General features: G+C 32.0%; 1 protein-coding gene across 5 annotated transcripts in view; it reads left to right on the forward strand.

Moving 5' to 3' along the window:
* Positions 1-308: 308 nt before the first annotated feature.
* The window catches only part of LOC113074103 (lysine-specific demethylase 4B-like), a 47,916-nt gene continuing 25,764 nt past the window's right edge, over positions 309-22,460 (forward strand). For 3 of the 5 annotated variants that reach the window (XM_026246828.1, XM_026246826.1, XM_026246829.1), the window contains exons 1-8: positions 309-422; positions 3,635-4,031; positions 5,161-5,336; positions 6,604-6,718; positions 6,873-7,066; positions 12,714-12,763; positions 16,248-16,351; positions 21,626-21,769. In XM_026246828.1, the coding sequence (XP_026102613.1) occupies positions 3,654-4,031; positions 5,161-5,336; positions 6,604-6,718; positions 6,873-7,066; positions 12,714-12,763; positions 16,248-16,351; positions 21,626-21,769 (1,161 nt within the window). In that variant the 5' untranslated portion in view covers positions 309-422; positions 3,635-3,653. Of the gene's footprint in view, positions 423-3,634; positions 4,032-5,160; positions 5,337-6,603; positions 6,719-6,872; positions 7,067-12,713; positions 12,764-16,247; positions 16,352-21,625; positions 21,770-22,460 lie in introns of those variants that run through there. The other 2 variants (XM_026246830.1, XM_026246827.1) reach the window with 2 other exon arrangements.

Here is a 22,460-nt window from a genome sequence, read left to right on the forward strand (position 1 = left end):
AACATATTTCCACGTCGTTTAAATTGAAGCTTTTCTTATATCTGTAACGTATTTAGCTGAAAACATGCTTAAAACGGGAAGAATCTGGGATATAAACCATATATGGCATATTCCATCAAACGCTGACGTAGAATCAAGTATGTCATACCGGAAAAAAACACTACTATTACGTGATTTCCGTGATCGTATAATGCACAAACTTAACGCGAAAGGACGGTTGAGCTGTCAATCGAACGCGCCAGCCAATGGGAGGTTACGCTTTGGTACGATCCAGCCAATCACTGTACACGTCTCGCTGCAGTGGGCGGAGACGTGGCCCAGCGCTGCCGTAACACTAACGAGCCTTAGGAATCCCCCCCAAAAAAGGACAGAATCTTGAAGAAAACAACGAAAAAGGAGCAAAAAACGAACCAGAGCAGGAGGTAAGGCGATGTATACGATCTATATAGCGCTTTAGGGTCGAGTTCGCGGACACTGGAAGGGATTTTATCGTTATTTTGGATGTTCGAGAGCAGCTGTGTTGATATGCTTGTCAAATCAGCAGCTGATACGCTTCTTGTGAGAAATATTAGCACACTAAAGCATTTGCATGTGAATACAGGCGTGCATTCGATGCAAAAGTCACCGTGTGCGATGTATATGCATTGCTTCAATAGTTTCGCTTGTGATTTTTCATGCATTTCGCTTTAGTAGCCATGATGCATTCTGCTGTAGGCTGCATATACATAAACAAAGAGGCCATTTAAACCTCCATCTCTCATGCTGTTTGAACTTGAGCTGATCACCAGGAGTTTGACATGCATTTTGCATCGATTGGTTATTTCTTTGATGCATGAATGCTCTTTATGGTTAAGCATCAAGCATAGTGTTAATATTCAACAAACTACAAAGTTTTAAGCTATGAAGACATACTTGAGATGAATTTTGCGTACAGTTGCTGATTATTTATTGCATTCTTGCATATTGACGTTGACACATATTTTAATATCTAATCAAATGAAATATAAATTATGCATTTAACATGTAGCTATGGATTTTTTTTATGTACTTATTTTTTCCTTATAAAGGATTATCCAAAATGCCTGTCTGCTTGGTTTGTGTGAGAGCTGGGATGAATTTTCAAGTAGTTATTGATTATTTTGTTCATGAATGCTAAATCTTTTAAGGTACAGAACAGGTTATTGTGTAGTTATTAAAATATAATTCAACATTACATGGTGATTTAATGTTTTCATTGTCAGACATAGCATGAAATCAGTTTTTTTTGCACTTCTGCTTGGTTTGTACAACTTCTGTTTCCAAGAAGTGACAGGAAGAGGGGAAAACGAATATACTGCTTGTTTGTATTTGATTTCTGGCTGTTTTTGGTGATATAATCACTTATTAATAGTCCCTTTTCTTTGTTTTTCCATGCCGTTTAAATAATAATACCTTGAGTCACTTAATTTAAATCTGCGCTCCTTCATGACGTGTTTTTTGCATAAGGAAATAACATGCAAAACATCATGGCTGCCAGACTCTTTGATAGCTAGTTAACAATTATGTATTTCAGATATTTTCAGTTTAGTTTGAATTTAGTGAGCCATTTTATTATTTTAGCATGGTTTTCAACTTCATTGTTTATAAAATGTATTTATACCCCTCTTCATATCTGTAATATTCATTTTAAATTTGTAGTGCTTTAAAATAGAATCTTTGTTTAAAAATGTGCTTTGAGATAATCGTTCCATTTGTTTAAACATTCTAATTCACCCCAGTGCACATTATTTGATCTTAAAACATTAATATAAAACACAAACTTTATAGTCATAGACAAGCTAATGTTCATCAACGACCAACTATCATTTATAATTGACTGAACTGAAGAAAAAATTAGCAGAGATTAGTTTTACATTTGTAATTAAAATTGTAATATCTTTTCTGGTATTTGTATTTCTGTTTGTAAGAACTTGACATAAATAAATGTATTTATACTTTCATATGTTGGGTTGCAACTAATGCTATACATAATAAATATATACAGTAGAGGTCGACCGATATTTAATTTTTGCCGATACTAATAGCTAATTTGGACCACACTGGCCGATACCGATTAAATAACCGATAATTTTTAAACTGGATACTGAACAAAAACTAAAATAGTGCTTTATTTACAAAAAAAGAAAAAACAGTACTTAACCATACTAATAGTAGTAGTAGTAATAATAAAAGTAGAGGTCGACCAATGTATCGGTTTTGCCGATTAATTGACACCGATAATTGATTGCTGGAACAATCGGTTATCTGCAAAAATAGTTTTCCGGCATGGATTTTTGCAGATAACCAATTGTTCCAGCAATAAACTATTGGTGCCGAACTGCCGATTAATCGGCAAAACCGATACATCGGTCGACCTCTAATACACAGTACACAAACATATATCATGCAAACAAAAACGTATTTTGGAAGCGATTTAATCGCAATTAATCTTTTGCAACACTATTTTTGAATTTCTGTCTTTGAGGACCTGAAATAAATACACTTTCTCAAATAACTGATATAAATTGTATCTTGAAATATTAATATATTTAAAATAGGAACATCAATGACCAACTATCATTTATAATTGACTGAACTAAAGAAAAAATTTACACATACTAGTTTTAAATTTGTAATTCGTTTTTAACCTTTCAGGCTTCTTTTCAGAAATTTGTATTTCTGTCTGTAAGAACTTGACATAAATAAACTTATTTAAATCATATAAATTGAAACCTAAAATATTTGTAATAAAATAAAATGTTTAAAGTTATTTGTAAATTACCAACTATAATGTATGATGAGTGAATTTGATTTGATAAAATAAAGGTTAGTTTCATACTTGTTAATAATAATAATAATAAGTTTGTTTTGTTTACTTAGTTCATCTCAGGCTTAATTTTTAAATGTTTGTGTTTCTGTCTTTAAGGACCTGAAATAAATAAAGAAGTCTCTTATTAAGGCTGCATTTATTTGATCAAAAATAAAGAAAAGAAACGTTTTTTTATTCAAAATATCTCTTCTTATCAATTTAACACTAATTTGCCGCAGAAGTTTTAATTTTCAAATAAATAAAAAATAAAAAAAAATCACTGACCCCAGACTTGATTGTTAGAAAAGATTTCTATTTTTACTTTTAACTTTTTATTAATCAGAAAAAAGCATCACAGGTTCCAGTAATATATTAAGCAGCACAACATTTTCAACACTGATAATAAATCATCATTTCAGAATGATTTCTGAAGATTATGTGACACTGATGACTGCAGTAATGATGCTGAAAATACAGCTGCACATCACAGAAATATAACGTTATTTTACATCATCATAATTCTGTATTTCGCAATATAAATTTTTTTCCCTGTATTTTTAATCAAATAAATGCAGGCTTGATGAGCAGAAGAGACTTCTTGAAAAACATAAAAAATCCGACTGGTAGTATAAATTAAAACCTGCCTATATGATCAAGTTAGAAAATCAATATTTTACAGTAAACAATTATTCCAAAATGTGTAATCAGCATTTTTATTTCCCCTCAGATTTTCCTCTTAATGGTTGTAATTATTTGTAATAGTGGTGTGTTTATTAATTGGTGGTGTTTTTGTATTTGCGTCCACAGCTTTAGCTGACCTGCAATCATGGACCCCTCTTTACCTCCAGACCCGAACCCAGAGCCAGAACCGTCTCCAGATGTCACTCCACAAGCAGACGCCGTTCACGGGTCACCTGTCCAACCCACCCTGGACTCAAACCCACAGCCTTCCCAGGAACTGCTTTCAGATCCGACCCTAGAACCGTCTGAAGAACCGACCCTGAACCCAGAAATAAAGCTAGAGCCATCAGCACCAGAACTCACACCAGAGGCACCGGCCCCAGAACCGGCCCCGGGCCCCCCTCCAGCGGCCAACTCCTACAAGATCATGACTTTTAGACCCACCATGGAGGAGTTCAAGGACTTTGGGAAGTACATCGCTTACATCGAGACCCAAGGAGCTCATCGAGCTGGTCTGGCAAAGGTATCGTGTGGAAGTTCGAGTTACATTTAAATTTTAAATTAAATGGAATTTTGATTGAAGTTAAATTTAAATTACACGAAAAGGACTACATTAAAATCTAAAAGTAAAGTTTATTCATTTGTAGGTATCATGAATAACAATAAAAATAAATCAATTTCCTTGATTTATGTGTGTACATATAATAAAAATAATATTTTGTACATTTTTGTATTTAAGGACCTGACTTTTTCATATGTACATCCATATAAATTTAACCCTAATGTATTGATGTTGGAAATTAAAAAAATATGTAAAAACATAAAAAAATAGTGTTTATAGAAGAATATTTACTTTTTTAAATGTTTTTTATTTTTATCTAACATATTTTGTCCAGGCTCATTATTAAATTAACAATTACATACAATTGCAATACATACTTTTGTACAGCACTTATTAATCTTAACATTAAAATAGTCACAAAATATAAGTTTTCTCATTTGCTTTAAATTATGTGTACTTGTATTAGCTTTATATCAATATTAATGTTTTAATGTTAAATAATAATTTTTATATGTGACTTATTTTCTCCAAACTCATTAATCACCATTAAAATGAGCAAATTCACAGTAAATTACAATACATAATACTTTTATGTCTTTTATTGATCTAAATGAAAATAATCACTAAACTTAGCAGCTTTCTTATTTGTTTTCATTAAGTTAAATGTGGGTTATATCATTAAACAACAATAGTACTTTTTCAAATGTTAAAAACTTTAGATCTGTTTTTTTTTTCTTTAGACTTTCTCTAATTAAAATAAAGAAATGCACATAAAATTCCAACTCTTATGACTTTTACAGCATTAACTTATCTTGGCTAATGTTCATTTCTACATATCATAATACATTTTTAAAATTTCAAGTTGTATAAATTCATTAATCATTAATGTTTTATGAACAAACAGAAATTAAATACAGTAATATATCTATATAGATTAATATTTACCTTGAATCAATTCTATAAATGCATTTTTTTATATATCTTCTGAATGCTAAGATCAGAAGTCAGTTTTGTTTTCTAAGCATTTGAACAAAAATGCAATGAAAAATGCTTGTCAATTATCTAACTGAACGGTTATTTTCTCGCTCAGGTTATTCCACCGAAGGAGTGGAAGCCGCGGAGTTCCTATGAGACCATTGAAGAGATGGTCATTCCCGCTCCCATCATGCAAGTGGTGACCGGCCAATCAGGACTCTTCACTCAATACAACATCCAGAAGAAGTCCATGACAGTCGGAGAATATCGCAAACTGGCCAATAGTAAAAAGTACGCTTTGTTTGATCAAATCCAATTTTTATAATGTCTACAATGTGGTTTCTTTATAAAGTTGACCTGTTTTATCTGCATATTTATGTCTTTAATGTGACTAAATGTTGTTTTTGTTATTTTTTTTTAAAAAAGTGACTGAATGGTGAAGTACCCAATTTTGTTTGTTTTTAAAATAGATCTCTTCTGCAGACCAAACCAGCATTTATTTGATCCAAAATACAGCAAAAGCAGTAAAATTGTGAAATAATTTTACTATTTTGAGACACTGTTTTCCAAATGAATGTTGTTCAGTGCTTTGGCGCAATGTATTTTGTTTAAAGCACTATATAAATAAAGGTGATTGATTGATTGATTGACTATTAAAAATAGCTGCTTTCTTTTTGAATATATTTTAAAATGTAATTTATTCCAGTGATGCGAAGCTGTATTTTCAGCATCATTACTGTAATCTTCAGTGTCACACAATCCTTCAGAAATCATTATTTTATGCTGATTTGCTGTTCAAGAAACATTTATGTTATCATCATTGTTGAAAACAACAGATTTTAATTTAAAGATTTTTTTGATGAATATAAATTTCAGAAGAACAGCTTTTATCTGAAATAGAAATCTTTTGTATCATTATAAAAAATGTTTTATCACTTTTGATCAATTTAAAGTATCCTTGCTAAATAAAACTATTAATTTGTATAATTTCTTTCCCATGAAGTAAATAACTATTCTGAATTCAGGTTTTTAAATGGTGAGTGTATAATGTTACAAACGTTTTTTATTTGAGATAAATGCTGATATTTGGATCTTTTTTATTCATTAAAGAATCTTGAAAAAATTTACTTAACTGTTTTAAAAATTAGTTATAATAATAATAATAATAATAATAATAAATGTTTCTTGAGCAGAAAATCACTATATTAGAATGATTTCGGAAGGATGATGTGACACTGAAGTAATAATGAAGTAATGATGCTGAAAATTAATCATTGCATCAATTACATTTAAAAATGTATTAAAATAGAAAGCGGTTATTTTAAACAGGAAAATATTTCACAATATAACTGCTTTTGCTGTATTTTTTATCAAATTAAACAGGTTTGGTGAGCTGAAGAGAAAATAAATCTTACTGCTCAAACTTTTGACTGATAGTGTAGATTAAATGTAAATTTAATACTAAGTTTGACAAGTTTGCGCTTTTACTACAGCAAGTGTTTCATTGGTTCTTCAAGCTTAAATCATACTTTAACTTTGTTTTCTTGGCCAACCTCAGGTACTGCACCCCTCCACACAAGGATTTCGATGACCTGGAAAGAAAATACTGGAAAAACTTGACATTTGTGTCGCCTATTTATGGCGCTGACATCAGCGGGTCCCTCTATGACCCGGTTAGTCACCCTTACTGGGATTAGTGTTTAATAGACTACTATGGTGATATAATGTTTTCTTTTATAGATATATTATTTCAGTTAAAGTTTGTTTTATTTCAAGTGTAATTTTTTTATTCCTATGCACGTGTTTATGATGTTTTCTCTTCATCAGGACATCACGGAGTGGAACATCAGCCATCTGAACACTCTTCTGGACATGGTGGAGCAGGAGTGTGGGATCGTTATTGAGGGCGTCAACACGCCCTACCTGTACTTCGGCATGTGGAAAACCACTTTCGCCTGGCACACAGAGGACATGGACCTCTACAGCATCAACTACCTGCATTTCGGCCAACCAAAGTCCTGGTGAGCGTCCTATATTCACTATATATGTGCGTTTAGTTTGATGGACATTTTTAACACTTGAACTAAGTGATTTAAGAGTGATCAGATTTAGTCACTTTGGTATTTCACCAGAAAGTGAATTGACGTTTTCTTTTTATGTGGATTTGGTAAATCTGAGTATAATTTTAATTGTAATTATATATATTTTTATATATATTCTAGAAATCGATTTTTATGTTTTATATAAAAATGCACTCTGAAAATCAAAAAAAGAAACAATTTGAATTTTATATATATATATATATGCCACGAAATCTGTTGCAAAAATATTAATATGATCATTTATAAGCATTATCTCGAGATAATAGCAAGTCAATTAAATTAACATATTTTAGGAATCAGTATTTTATGTGGTAAACACTATTATGTCACAGATGTTGATGAAAATGTCACATTAATATTTTGTTAAAATATTTCCATATCTGGACGGTTTATAGCCTAATAATTATTCATTACTTATAGTTGAAATTAAGTATATTTTATGTTATATTTGATTTCTTCTGCATTCAATACTTTTGTGTATAGATATAATAAAAAAAGTGTTTTAGTAATCAAATTGTTTGTGTTAAACAATAATATGGCACAAATACTGTAAAATATTTCCTTATCTGGAGGGTTTATAAATCATTTTGCACTACTTACTGTTAAAAACAAGTCATCACACAAGTTTGTTGTATTTGTTTTGTTTTCATGTGCAATCAGTACTTTTTGTGTAGAGTTAAAATTTTTAAATATATTTTAGAATTTTTTGTGTGTGGAAAATATTATTTTGCCACAAATGCTGTTGAAAACATTAATATTTTGTTAAAATATTTAAATATCTGGAGGTTTTATAAATAATTGTGCATTACTTGGAGTTTAAAACTAGTCATCATCGTCACAATTGTTGCATTTGTTTTAATTTCTTATGCATCAAATAAATATGTGCATAGTTATAATTTTATATAGGTTTTATATGTGCATTTAGTTGAATTCTAAAGATTCAAAGTTTGTTGGCCATTTTTTTTAACACACACACACACACTAGATGTAGTATGACCAGATTTGGTCATTTTGGGAGTGTTTAACCAAAAAGTGATTTGATTTATGGCCAAATGGTGCCCATCAGTTTTATTGACATTTAGTGTCTCAACTAGATTTAATTCTTGATTTTACAGTACTAACTTGTCATGGGTGCAGTATGAAGAATCTTAACTTGGGGGCACTGTTGTCATTCACATTGGCTGTAGACGCTCGGGATGATGTCATCGAAAGAGATGAATCATGTGCTATCTGCTTTATCTCACTGTATCTCGCTCTTTCCGCATTTAAGTGCACCACAGGCTCTTAATAATGGAGCCGTCGTTTCAGAAGCAGTTGGTTATGAAGTAAATCCACTAGAGGATCGTCAGGGATGATGTATATGTGCTGTGTTTTCATTCAATCGATAGAAAGATAAATGTACATTGAAATCAAGGTTTTGACAAGATGTGTCAACTGTGGACTAAAAGATGTTAAAACCAAGCTTAACATTCCTTGATCCAATTCCAAATGCTGTTGAAATGATTTGGAATTCTGTTGGTTTCTTTTCCTAAAGTTTAACTTGACTTTTCCTCTCGGTTTTGCAGAGGGAGGCTTAAATACTGTATTTTGAAGTTCAGAATACACAATTTTCCAGTTGGGAGTCTTTCCTGTGCTTTTTCCACGTGAGACTTTTTTCGTCTTTTTTTTTTTTTTTTTTTTATCTTCCCTCGGTCTCATGTTGAATCTTCTCCCTAGTGTATCCTGTCATTTTCTCCCTCTTTCGAGAAAGATGCAAGTATGTTTTGGATATTGCACACTAGTCCTTGATACCCTGTGTTTGTGTTGTCTTAAAGAAACCGCGTTTATTAGACACAGCTGTTCTGTCAGTATTTCGGGCTGTCGTACAGAGTGATATTTCATGATGTTTTGTGCCTTGTAAAAATTAATTTAAAACTGGTAGGAATTTAAGTTAATGCCGTCGGGGTTTCAAAACGTGTGAGACGAAAAGCATAATAGGTTGCATCACAAAATACTTCAGAAAGTAGGAAGCGGGGCTCCCACTAATTGGTAGTGTTTCCCACGATTGAAAAGTCCAATTTATTAAGTGAATTATTTTGTATTAATATATTTTTAATTATGCTGAGTTTTAAAATAGTTATTTTTGTACCAAAAAGTCTCTGGTAAGATGTTTTATATCAAACGTTATATCAAACATCACTTTTATCAGTTTAGTAGAAGTACTTAAATCCGTCAATGTAAATGTTACACAAATGCAACTGCATAATTTTCCAGCAAGGAAAGTTGTTTAATTTTAAAGCTTGTTAGCACTTTGTACCCTCATTTTAAAAATAATGTTATTGACCTCTTTATTTTGTGCATAGCTGCAAATTTCAACCGAGAACTCTGAGTTTGCATGCAAAAAATAATGTTTCTGTAATGAAAAACATTCAGTTCCTTGATCAAAAGATGTGGGAACCATAAAACTTTGAATAGTAAATGTAAATGCAAGAGGTAACATCAAGCCTCATTCGAAAGATTTAATGCTAGTGCTCGACACTGGTCTCTGTAGAGTTTAATGCATTGACTTGAATCTTGTTGAAAGGGTCGTAGATTGTTTTTGGGTCAAGCTCTGGTAGGCACAGGTGTCCAAATGGATAAGGGTGCAAAACTCTGATTCTTTAAGAGGTCTTGCGTAAGTCTTGCTTGCTCTCTTGGGTATCTTTCTGTCTCCATTTCTTCTGTGTCCTCGTATCTCTCTGAAGTGTTAGCTCTTGATGTCTCTAGCTAAGCATTCTCTCTTTCCACCGTTCTCCATAGGCCTTATCTCAAGTTAACTTTCTGCATAGCGGAAAAAAAGACTAGGCTCGTGCACAGGAGAACATTTACTCACCCTTCAACTCGGCTTAATGCAACTATGCGTGCGCTTGTCCTCCCCACTCAAACACCCCCTTCTGCTTTTGAAATTGAATCTGGTTCACTTTTCTGGTAATTACAGTATGTTAAAGTGTGTGTGGTAGCTGTTTGCCTAACCCTCTGTTCATCTACTGTGAAATTAACTTCATTCGCCTCCAACTCTCCTCCCATCAAAGTCATAATTCTCACAGCCTCCTGAGATCTAGTGTCAGATTCTTAAAGATTGCGGAGTGGCCCAAAGTGGTGCACATGCTGCCGGAAATAATCACTGAGAAAGGGAGTGCCGCGGTCAAGGGAATCGCATATTGCATGTTTTCTTGTTCGTGTCCTTTTCAAGATAAAGACAAATAATAGCTAAACGCTGCCTACTGCGTTGGTGACGTTTGGCAGGTAGGGGTTTTGTGTTGCAGCCTCAGCACTGGAGAGATCTTGCATCTAGGAAGTGAAGTACGGAGTTGTTTCATAAGCCATACATTAGGTAAATGGGATGCATCCCTTACATACGCCCAGGCACCCAAGTACCCTTGTCTCAAAATCAAAAACGGTGTTTAGTTGGCACTTCTTGTTCATTTCGTTGCTCCGGTGGTGCCTGAGGAACCTCAAGATGCTGGTAGCCTTTCTTCAGGTAGGTGTTTCCAGTCACAAAAAGCCAAGCCCCTCAGATTTAGCTTGATTTCTGGTGCCCCCAGTGTGATTTTTGTCAATATTTGCCTTCCTCCCCAGATCGAATAAAGCTTCGCCAACTTTCATTTGCCAGATAGAGTCAGTGTCCGCTTGATCTGGTCTGGAGTTAGTGGGGTGTAAAGATACTCCTGTTGGCAGGAAACATTCGTACCCTAATTACAGCTGCCCATCAGATCCAGCTTTATCTGCAAGAAAAGAGAACGAGCCATCTTAACTGTTATTGATCTGTGGTGGCACCTCAAACACCAGATTGAATCTGTTACTGCTCGTGTCCTTGGAGTTGGGGTGCTTGTGGCCAGCCGTTTGATTTCCCGAAGTCGGTGTCCTTGGTGTTCAAGACAGTTCTCAATACATGCAACAGTGCACAACATCATGGGAATTGATTAGCATTCATATATGCTGTGGGTGGAGGCCATTTATTGGCATCTCACTGCTTTGTAATGTCTTGGACTGTTACAAGACACTGTATAATGGTTTTAAGTAGTAAAAACTAAAAATCTCGAGGTCCCTGGGTGCTTAGATTTGGTGTTCAATGTCAGTTTAAACATTAAATATCCAGAAGACGTGAATGAGTAGATTTGCCTGTGCGCTCATCTGAATCGCCAAACCTGTGAAAATACTAAGTTCTCTTTCAAGACGTGTGCTTGAATGGATGAATTCATACAAAAATTATGTCAACATGCTTGTCTTGGTGAGTATCCCAGCAGACAGTACAGTATCAGTGCACTGGATCCAAACATTGTCTTAAAGAGACAGCACTTTCAAATTGTTAATCAAACAAGGAAAATACAAGGAAATCACTCACTGCTCTTGATTGAAAAGATTTTGTAACTTTAATAAGGATTAAACTTTCATGCAGTCAAATATGCAATATTATTTTACATTTAATATGTAATGTTATACCTACCCAAAAAACCTGAAAAGCACAGTTTGTTTTATTTGTATCTTTGCTCGGTTGTATTTATTTGTGCTGTTGCTTGTAGCTTGATTATAACAGTATAGACCTTTTCCGGTATGGAAACGGTGTCTCTAAAACAATGATACGAACCGAACTGTGAGTAATTTGAGCTACTCCCAACTCCATAATTATCTGAATATGTTTGCATCTGACTTTCCATCTCCTTAGATCTAATTTCCACCTTGTTATTGTTCCTATTTGGTTAGTGCATTGCCATGTCAAGTGCTTTCAGTTCCCACCCGCTTTGTTTTCCGCTTTAATTCTTGTACTTTTCTCTCCTGTAACTTTTCAGTAAAAGCCACAACGCATTGTGAAATAAAACAAGCCCCTTCTTGTACATCCCATCAGCTGCATACAAACACAAACGTCTAATCCGTCCACTTGGTATTCAGTTGAATTTCAGACGATCCTGCGCTTGTGTAGAGAGAACCACTGCTGTGAAATTGGTCTGTGTTTAACTAGAAAGAGCCACTCGCCCAATAAAATCCCTGTTTTGTCTCCTGCGTCCAGTAGAGGACACTGCGGCGCCGCTCAAAACTCACCTGAAGCCGTTATTACATTTTTTTTTTTGGAGCTGGAGCCCAGGGGAGGGTGATGCATTGGATTTATATTCGTGTTTCTAGGCCTCGGGGAGGGTTTCGGTTCTCTGGAAACTTGAGAAAATAATTAAGCTAATACAGACAATGTCAACAATAACGTCAAGTTGAACCTTTAGTGGCACAGAAGATATTGTGCCATTTCCTTCTCCTCCAAAATCGTTTCAAATGAAACAGCACAGCAAATCTGTATTAGCATTGCGCGTGTTTGAGCCGATTAGCTGAAATAAATTGGCTCTCGCGCAGTAATTTTCCAGGTTTTGTTTCGCTGTCGTTTGAGTACTTTGTCTTTAAACTAGCGTGTGACTGGTGAAGGTGAAATAGGGGTGAAATGTTCTCTGTGTGAGTGGTTCTCACAGAGAGGCGTCTCGCTGCGCGTCCCTCCAGTGTCTTTCCCTTTTGTCTTTTTCATTGATCCCGTTAATTGATCTCTGTGTTTTCCTCCTCACCGCAGGTATGCGATTCCTCCCGAGCACGGCAAGAGGTTGGAGCGGCTGGCGCAAGGTAAGACCTCACATCTGTTCGTTAGCATGTCTTCATGCAGAAGGGGAACTTGGGAGGTTAGGTGATCAAAACGGAGGCCATTTACATACAGAAGTCTTAAAGGAAAAGGAGCAGAAACAGAATTAATGTTGGAAACTTGAATACTTTTTGTTCCATACTTTTTTAGAGTTTATGTATATATACACACACACACTATACATCTAAAAAATGAATACAATTTAAATGTTTGGAAAAATATATAGTAAAACTAAGATAATACATGTAATAATATATACAAATGAAATAAATATATATTATATACATGTGTGTGTATATATGTACAGTATGTATGTCTATAAAATTATACTATATACTATTATGCTATTAAATGTATTAATACAATAATAAGATAAAATGAACAAACATTTGGTATATCACAATATTATATAATAATATAATGTACTAATTTATTTCTATTTATATAAAACATTTAGAGATAAAAAAATATAAAACATTTTTATAAAACTTTGTAAATGTATTTTTTTAACATCATCTACCGTTTACCATTAACATCAATGGTTGTTATCGTTAACTCTTCTATTCTGTGTGTATATGTGTGTGTGTGTTGTATTAGATTTATCTATTTTGATGAATATATTTGTATTTTTATAAATATTTACATAATTTAAGTATACATGAAACATTTGAGCTAATGTTATGTTTCACTTCTTTTGAAGTCGAACAATAAATTAGTGTAAGTAATAATCAGCAAAATTTCTTAGTTTGTTATTTACTGAAGGTAGAAAGCCATACAGGTTTGAAGTAGAGTAAATAATGGCAGAAGTTCATTATCGGATGCTTGAAACGGGGAAAATCCTTTTTCGCTGGTCTTTTCCTGCCCCAAATTACACAGACGAAACATCGGCGTAATCCTGAATGAGGTGCTGGCAGAAAATCCCCTTCCCACCTCCCGAATCTTCACGCCGCTGTCTAGGAAAGCCCTGGCGTCTGCCTGTGGTTGTGTGGATTGATGTGAAGATGTTTGTGCATCTCTCTGAGATCTGAGGCTGCTGTACTTCAAAACACTAGTATAGCCCACGCACATGTGCTGCTGTCCCACAAACACCGCGCTTCAAACACTCGACATGATGCAGGGTTTTCACTGAGAGATGTCACACAGAGAACACGTCTGTAAACACCAGCAGCGCTTTCACACCATTACTCCATTTGGTGTTTTATTTTTTTGTTTTTCACCCATTGATTAGAATGTTATTTATTATTATTAAATAAAATTTACTCTGTGCTTTATAGATATAAATGCAAGTTTAAGTGTTACATTTTATATATTTTTTTTAATATATCTATTTACAGTTTTATAATAAATATTTCAACATTACATTTTATAAATATTCTTAACTTAATTAATTTATGTAGTGTTTTCTTTTTGTCATTTTTAATTTTCAACTGTTCTTTATAGATATAAACCCAAGATAATTTATATAATATTCATTTTATTTATTAAAATACAAATTAAATGTCTTCTTTTAACATGTAATACTCATTTTATTTATATTTATCTTGTTATATGTATTGAATATACTGAATGTAGGGTTTATATTTAAGAAAAAAAAATATATTGTGTTTTTTATAATAATTTCTATTAAATTGAAGTATAATTTTATAAATGCATACTTTTTTGTAGACATAATATATTTATCTTTTGAACATTTCATTTGTTTTTGTTTTTTTTGTACATATAAAATGTGATTTGTAAAATTTCATTATTTATCGATACTTATTTGCTAAATATTTTTTTACATTTCATTTTATTTCAATATTTTTACATTTTATACATTTAAATACTATTTATTATTATTTGATTATCATTTATAATTTTATTACTATTTTTAAATGTTAAAACTATTTTTTACATTATATATTTTGTGTGTGAAATGGTTCAGCTTTTGCGTGCAAATACAGAAAGACAGCCGCTGCATTGATCGAAGGGATGTGAAACTTCACTTGTTTTAGCGAGATCTTGGAAACAGTAGCATGCTAAACCCAAAGGAAATGGTAGATGGGTGAATGCACTGTCAAAGTTACAATGGCAAAAGTTCTCTGCTAAGTGAAAATTACCCTAAATCTTCTCTATTTAAGCCGGAAAAGCCATTTAATCGTGTTAGCGCTAATGATAGACGCCACGGATGAATCATGCGTGTTTGCACTCTTGTGGCGGTTATCAAACATTTTCTCTGTGTCGTTATGCCCCTTATTGTATTCTGTGGGCAGAAATGAAGAGACGATTATAATAATTAAAGGCTTTCAGCGTGATTCAGTGCGAGGCTGATGTAGTGACCCGCGGCCGTCTGACGCGCGCAAGCTTTTACCCATAACCTCAAAACCGGTGATTACACGTTACGCTCGTAATCATCCCTCGCTCGTCACTGACTCTTGCTTTATCGAGTCTCCACAGATGCTTTACTGGATTAGCTTTACATCGACTTTATGCTGAAACCTTGCTGTAGACTGGCGCCATGCTAACCGCTAACATTTATGCTAAACGAATGATTCAGAGCAGGAAACTTGATTTAAAGTTGATCCCAGTAGTTTTGCATTAGCATGTTGCTAATGATGTTGTAAACTTTATAGGACGGCAATATTGGGTTTAATCATTCTTTTTCAACAATTTATTGATATGACCAAAATAATTAATAATAGCATTAATGATAGCACTAATGGATTATTATTATTATGCTTATTTCAAGTATATGAAGCAAAGTTCATACAGAAATTACAATTTCTTCTCATTATTTTGTAATAACTGGAATTAATTAAAAAGAATAGTTTTTTATGGAATGAGTAGATGTTTGTATGGTTTTATTTTTAAAGTCAATAATACTAATATGCTTTAATATATATTTTATTGAATATATTTATAATGTGTTATTGCAAATGTTGTCATAAAACAAATTGCATGGAGATTTAACAGTATATAATATTATTATTTTTATTTAGTAGCATTTAAAAAAAATAATGTATTTATTTATTTATATGAAATGAATATCTATGTGAAATTAAGAAACATCATGCAATCTATTATTATTAATAATAATAATAATAATACAACAAAAAATGTGGTGTTTTTGCACATTTTGACAATAAAAAATACAAATTTAATAAAAAAAATTTGCAGTATATAATACTATTCTCATTTAGTTGGAATAAATAAAAAATACTTTCAAAATCTAAAAAATTATATTAAATTAAAATAAATTATTTGTATTAAATATCATGCAGTCTTCATAATCTTAATAATTAAATAAATAAATACAAAGATGATAATCATTATTATTATGATATTACAGTTATCACATAGTAACATAAAAAATATTATTATAATATTTACACCCGCGCAGTTTGATCTCTTAATATCATGAGTCTGTTTATTTCAGCGTTTCATCTGTTGGCATTTTTCTCTCTCTTCGCTGTTTGTGGTTTTCTGCAGGCTTTTTTCCAGGAAGTTCTCAGGGCTGCGACGCGTTTCTCCGTCACAAGATGACCCTCATTTCTCCATCGATCCTGAAGAAATACAGCATCCCCTTTGACAGAGTGAGTTATTCATCTATTACATCACTTCCTGTCACTGACACAGCACAAATGTTGATTCATATGATATAGCTGGAGATAAGTGGAATAAATTGTCAATGATTTTATCAATGCAAATGTTAATCACAGCGGTTCACAAAATCAAATAGTGGAAATGTTTAAACCATTTGCAATATACTATAAAAACATTAAAAGTGTAATAATAATTAAACTATAAATCAAAATGTTCATTTTATTTATTATTTTTATTATTAGTAATAGTATTAATACTAAAAGTAATAAAACTAATAATAATAACAAACGTATATGTATGTAGTTTACTTATTTACGATTTATTGTTGTTTTAAGAATTATTGTAATATTTATAATTGTATTGTGCAGATTGTCACTTTATAATGTGACGTATTTTTTTCGTGTTATGATGTTATCATTTGTGTAAAAAAAAACTAAGAAATATTAAATTCATTAAAATGAGGCAGTAATAATATAAAATTATAAAATTAAATAATAAAAAACTCAACGAAAAACTTTAATTGTAATAATTTATTTTATATTTATTATTTTTAAATTAAAAATACTGATGTAATAAATAATAAAACTATATTATTTAAATTTACAATTTGTTATATTAATTGAATTTACATTTTATGAATGGTAAATGGTAAATGGACTGCATTTATATAGCGCTTTCAACAGACCACATGGCCATCCAAAGCGCTTTACAATTTGCCTCACATTCACCCATTCACACACCGACGGCGGTTATCACATAATAACATGCAACAAATTAAAGATTTTTACGCTATTTGATTTAATTTTAATTGTGAAACTATATGATTAACATTTGCGTTGATAAAAAAAATCTTCGATTTATTGAACTACCAACTTTGAGATAATAAATAAATTAATTTCAAATTATTCATAGTTTCTCATAGTTTTGTAAACTTTTTTACAAAAGCAAGTTTATATATCAATATTTATTTTTTTCCTGTGGATACATCATGCCATCTTCATTTCTTACAGTTTGATTATCTAATGATCTAAATATAGCGCAGTTTATATCAAATTAAATTCCTTTCTAAATTGTTCTTGAAATCTTAAAATTAATTTATGCATGGTTTTTGTGAATAATTTGCATAAATTCACTCTATTGGATTTTAACAACTTGTTTTAAATGTTAGTTTTTAATGAAATACGTTTTGTGTGTGTGTGTGTGCAAATTATCAAACTTTTTAATTTTAATTTCTCTCGCTAGTTTTGTATCTAATGCTGTAGCACCAGTGCTAATCCGTCAAACTGAATGAGCTTACAACCAACTTTTTACGAACAACTTATAACTTCGTTCTGCCATTGCATCAGTAAAAGCAAATAAAGCTTATTTATTTATTGTAATTCGCTTTGTTAGAATTTGCATAATACAATACATTTTTTTATAATATTAACAACTAAATAAATTTACCAATGAACAGTGTATTACTATTTAATTGAATTGAATGCTGCAATTTTTAATTCAATAATGGTTTCGCAAACTATTTGTAACTCAGTTCTGTTCCTGTTTCATTAATACGCCAGTGAAAGAAGCTAATGAAGCAATTTTTTTTGAATTTCTCTGTAAATTATTCGGAAAACCATTCTTACGTCTGCCATCCTTTAGATGTTTAATTTCAGTAACAGTGCGTGTGTAAAATGAATACAATACAACAATAAAAAATAAAAAAAATTAGGAAAATTTGACAAAACATTTTGCTTGTTTCATTAGTATACCAGTAAAAGATACTATGGTTTATTTTATTAGCTTCTGATGTTTTAGTAATTAAAAAGCACAAGCAAATGTGTTGAAACAATTAAAGAATTTAATTAATTAAAGAATTAAAACGTTTAAATAATTTTTTACGAACATTTTACTCAAACGGTCTGCTTGTCTTAATTAGCTTCAAACATTTTTTTATAGAAACACAAGCAAATTTAATTTTGTTGAAAGTTGTTGCAACAATTTTAATAAGAAATGTTTTTAATGTTCTACTTGTTTCATTAATACACCAGTAAATAAAGTTGATAAAGCCTATAAGCTTCTGTTATTGGCTTATTGCAGAAATTTGTTGCGACTATTTTCATCAGAATGGTTTAACGAACAGTTTACACAAACGTTAGTAGTACACACACGATTTGCTCTTTTGTGAGCGTTTATTTATTTATTTCTTTAATAAAAGTAAGGTGTGTGTTGTGCACGTTAGTCTTGCTAACAGCCTTGCTAACAAATTTTTCATGCGCAGATTTTTGTTTTTGTTAAAGATCAAACCTCTGTTAGCTCGCTAAGCTTGGTTGCTTTTTGGGAAGTATTAGGAATCTCTGAATGTGTTTTTTTCATGCTAATGCTAATGCAAGATGTAGCACTAATGTCCTGTGGTCAGAAATTGTAGCATTAGCATTTAGCTTTGTGTACAAAGATGAAGAGGTTAGTAAACTAAAGTGCTGTGACCCCTTACACATCTTTCTATGTGTATTTACACAACAATCGTGATTTATATTTATACGTGATTTATACGGGCCGTGGATTACATTTCAATTTACTCCGTCGCCTGCTTCCATCCGTGCAAATTACTCCTTTTTTTTTTTTTTTTCATGGATAATTCCCATTTTCAGGAGCCCGAGACCCTCACAGTGAGATTAAAATGGGAATAAATCTCTGTAATGAGGCTAGATAAAGTTCAGCGCCGCTATACGTTCCGCTCAACTGCTGCAATCCTGATTTTCACTCCTCCATACGATGGATGCTATCGTCACTTTTGAGTCAGAGAGAGTGAGATGAAACCGAAAGGGAGATGAAGTGTTGATCTCAGCAAGTTTCCTGTCTGTCTGACTCTCTTCGTGTGTCTGGGGACGTTATTAGAGCATCAGCTCAAACTCTTGCTACCAAGCAGTCTTCGCGAGTGTGAGGAGAAATTCATTAAGATTCATCTGCTCCACCATTATGGTGACAGTTAATACTGTTACGATACATAATACCAGACTTAATACCAATGTTTTCTGGATGCTGTACCATGGTTTTCTTTTAAATGCTTTACGGTAACGTCACCATGAACTCAAAATGTACTTTTTATTGTTAAAAAGCCTGTCAGACTCTGTAATAGGGCTCATTTTGGTAATAAAATCGGTTTCAAATTATTAAAAGCAAAAGTAAATTTATAATAATGAATAAAAAGTAAATGTATTATTGTAAGTTCAGTTTTATATATATATATATATTTTTTTTATTGTAAATGTTATTAATTCTTTTATTTTTAAATAAGTGCAGTTGCTCAATTCAAATGCAGTTTTTTTTGTAATTCAAATTTATACCATAATACGTGACTTTTTTCTAAATTAGAAATGCATTCTATTTTAAGTAAAAAAAATAATATAGATAACTTTTCAGTAACATTTTGCATGCATACTATTAGAATATAAGCCATGTATTAGTGCTAATTAAGCATGTATTAATGCCTTATTCTACATTACCTTTTTCTACATCACTAATCCTACCCAATGCCTAAACTTAACAACTATCTTACTAACTATTTATAAGCAGCAAATTAAGAATGTATAGAGAGAAAAGTCATCGTTAATAGTTAACAAGTGTAACCTATTCTAAAGTGTTAACAACTTTGTACTTCTTTCAATTAAGTTAAAATGTTTTTAATTATTATTTAATTATTAATAATACTTGGATATACATTTATGCAAAATTCACTTGTTTTATAAAATATTTTGTGTATAATAGTTTCGCAATTTATTATTTATTGTAATGCAAATTTGCACCATAAAGTTTGACTTCATCGCTTTATTAAATATTAGCTTAAGTTAATTTAATACATTTTCTTTCAGATCAGTGCAAAATTATTTTATTTAAAATGAGTAATACTTTTTACATTTCTGCAAGTTATTCGCTCTGTATTAAATATTTTGTATGTAAAAAATTTTCGCAATCATATTTTTTTATGGTAATGCCAGTGTACAGCATAAAACCTGATTTTTTTTATTTTTTTTTTCAAAATTAATTTTATTATTTTAGTTTACTTTTTTCCTTTCACTTCACATTTTTATAGTCATTTTTTATACGTCATTTTGTTTTTCATGCTCATTCATTCATTGACTTTTTTTTTGTTCATTCAATGTTTTCATGTTTTTTTTATTATCGTCTCATATAATATTGTATATTTTTTTTGTAACAACAAAAAGCAGTACTTTTTCTAGTTACCCAACTCAAAATAATGTACCTTTCAGTTTACGAACACAATCTGGGGCAAATTCTACGAAAATGTCTCAGAACGCTATTAATGAATCTAACTTTCTTTCGAAGCATAACTTTACAGATCGCAAAGCTAAAAAATAAAGTGAAATAAAAAGATTCATTAGCTAAGGCTGGCTAACTTTCCGCCATGATCCATGCCTCCATCTTAATCCCTCTCGTAGCATCTGAAAATGTCTTTTAAACGTTTCTTCTGGCCGCCGTCAGCCGAGGAGCCCAAGGTCTGAAGGAGACGATGAATGGATGGAGAAAGCAAGAGAAGATGCTGAAGTTTTCTCACAGCAAATTTATTTTCCCGTCAGCCGCTAATGGCTACAGATATTAGCGCTCAAAGCCGTGTTTCTCAGTCTCGGCTGATTTTCCCGCAATGGCTTTTTCTCCCTCTGAAGTGTCGTTTGCAGCTTAATTCAGTGGTTATTGGCTCTTTCATCAAAGTACAGTTCAGTGCTGCCTTCACACAGATTACTGTAGAGCTCAGTGAAATTAATAATGTGTGGGGAAACGGAGCAATAGCTGGGAAAAAATTAAACGTTCAGCACTTCCTCCTTCAGAGACACATGCGTCTGTCCCATGAAGATGAACCACGAGCTTCATGATTATTACCACATTAGCAGAATTTACAATAAAGTGTAGATACTGACATTCAAACTCAAGTTATTCAAAAAGACACACAAAAAATCTTTTTGCAATCAGAATCAAAAATCTATATTTTTTTATGTAAATTTACACCATGATTCGGTATTTTCGTTCTCTTATTTCTTGTTTTTTTGTGTATAAAATTTTAGCAATTTATTCGTTATAAAACGCTGTACATTTTTCAGTTCCCAAAACATCGGTGTAAAAATCTAATCCACCCAGTTCGATGTATTTTACTTCATGAAATAAAATTTGTGTAATTGCGAAGTTCCACACCATAATCAGCGCAGATAACGTGAAATGAGATTTTGCGCATTTGTGATGATTTTGTGGTTGTCGTCTTTCTTTGTCAGATCACGCAGGAGGAAGGCGAGTTCATGATCACGTTTCCGTACGGATATCACGCCGGATTCAACCACGGCTTCAACTGCGCCGAGTCCACGAACTTCGCGACCCTGCGCTGGATCGACTATGGCAAGATGGCCACGCAGGTGAGCGTAAGTCTAACAGGACAGACGTCAGTCACATGAGTCACACTCCTTCAGTTCATCGTACATTTGTGCTTTTGTTAGTTCTTTCACAGGCATTCATTCATTTTCCTGCTTCGCTCCTGATTCGTTTGTTTGATCATTCTTTCTTTCATTCATTCGTGTTTTTTGCTTATTTATTTATTCTTTTGCAGTTTCTCAGTGTCTTTTGCATCTGTTTTTTTCTTTCATGTTTGTTCTTTTAATTTTTCCTCATGTGTTCTCTCTTTTCATTGGTTTGTTTGTCATTTTCTTTCTTTTTATTTTTGTTGGTCCTTTCTCTGTTTTTTAGTTAGGTTTTTTCTTTTCGTCGGTTCTTTCTTTTTTCCTATCCTTTTTCGTGTCATGTCGTTTTTATTCTTTCAGTTTGTTTGTTTTCTCATTTTTTATTTCATTTTGTTTGTCCTATCCTTTTTCTTTTTTAGTTTCATTTTGTTCTTTTTGTTTGTTCTTTTTCTTTCTTTTCGTTTGTTTTATTTGTTTGTCTTTTCATTTTTTCCGTTTGTTTTCTTTTATTTCTGTTTGTTTTACTTTCTTTTCTTTTGTATTTATTTCCTCTTTTTTGTCCTATTCATTTGTTTTTTCATTTTATTTGTCTTAGTTTTGTTTGTTTATTTCTTGTCATTTTTATTTTCATTGGTTCTTTTTAATCTCTGTGCTT

This window comes from Carassius auratus, unplaced genomic scaffold, assembly GCF_003368295.1.
Source record: "Carassius auratus strain Wakin unplaced genomic scaffold, ASM336829v1 scaf_tig00013688, whole genome shotgun sequence".
NCBI lineage: Eukaryota > Metazoa > Chordata > Actinopteri > Cypriniformes > Cyprinidae > Carassius > Carassius auratus.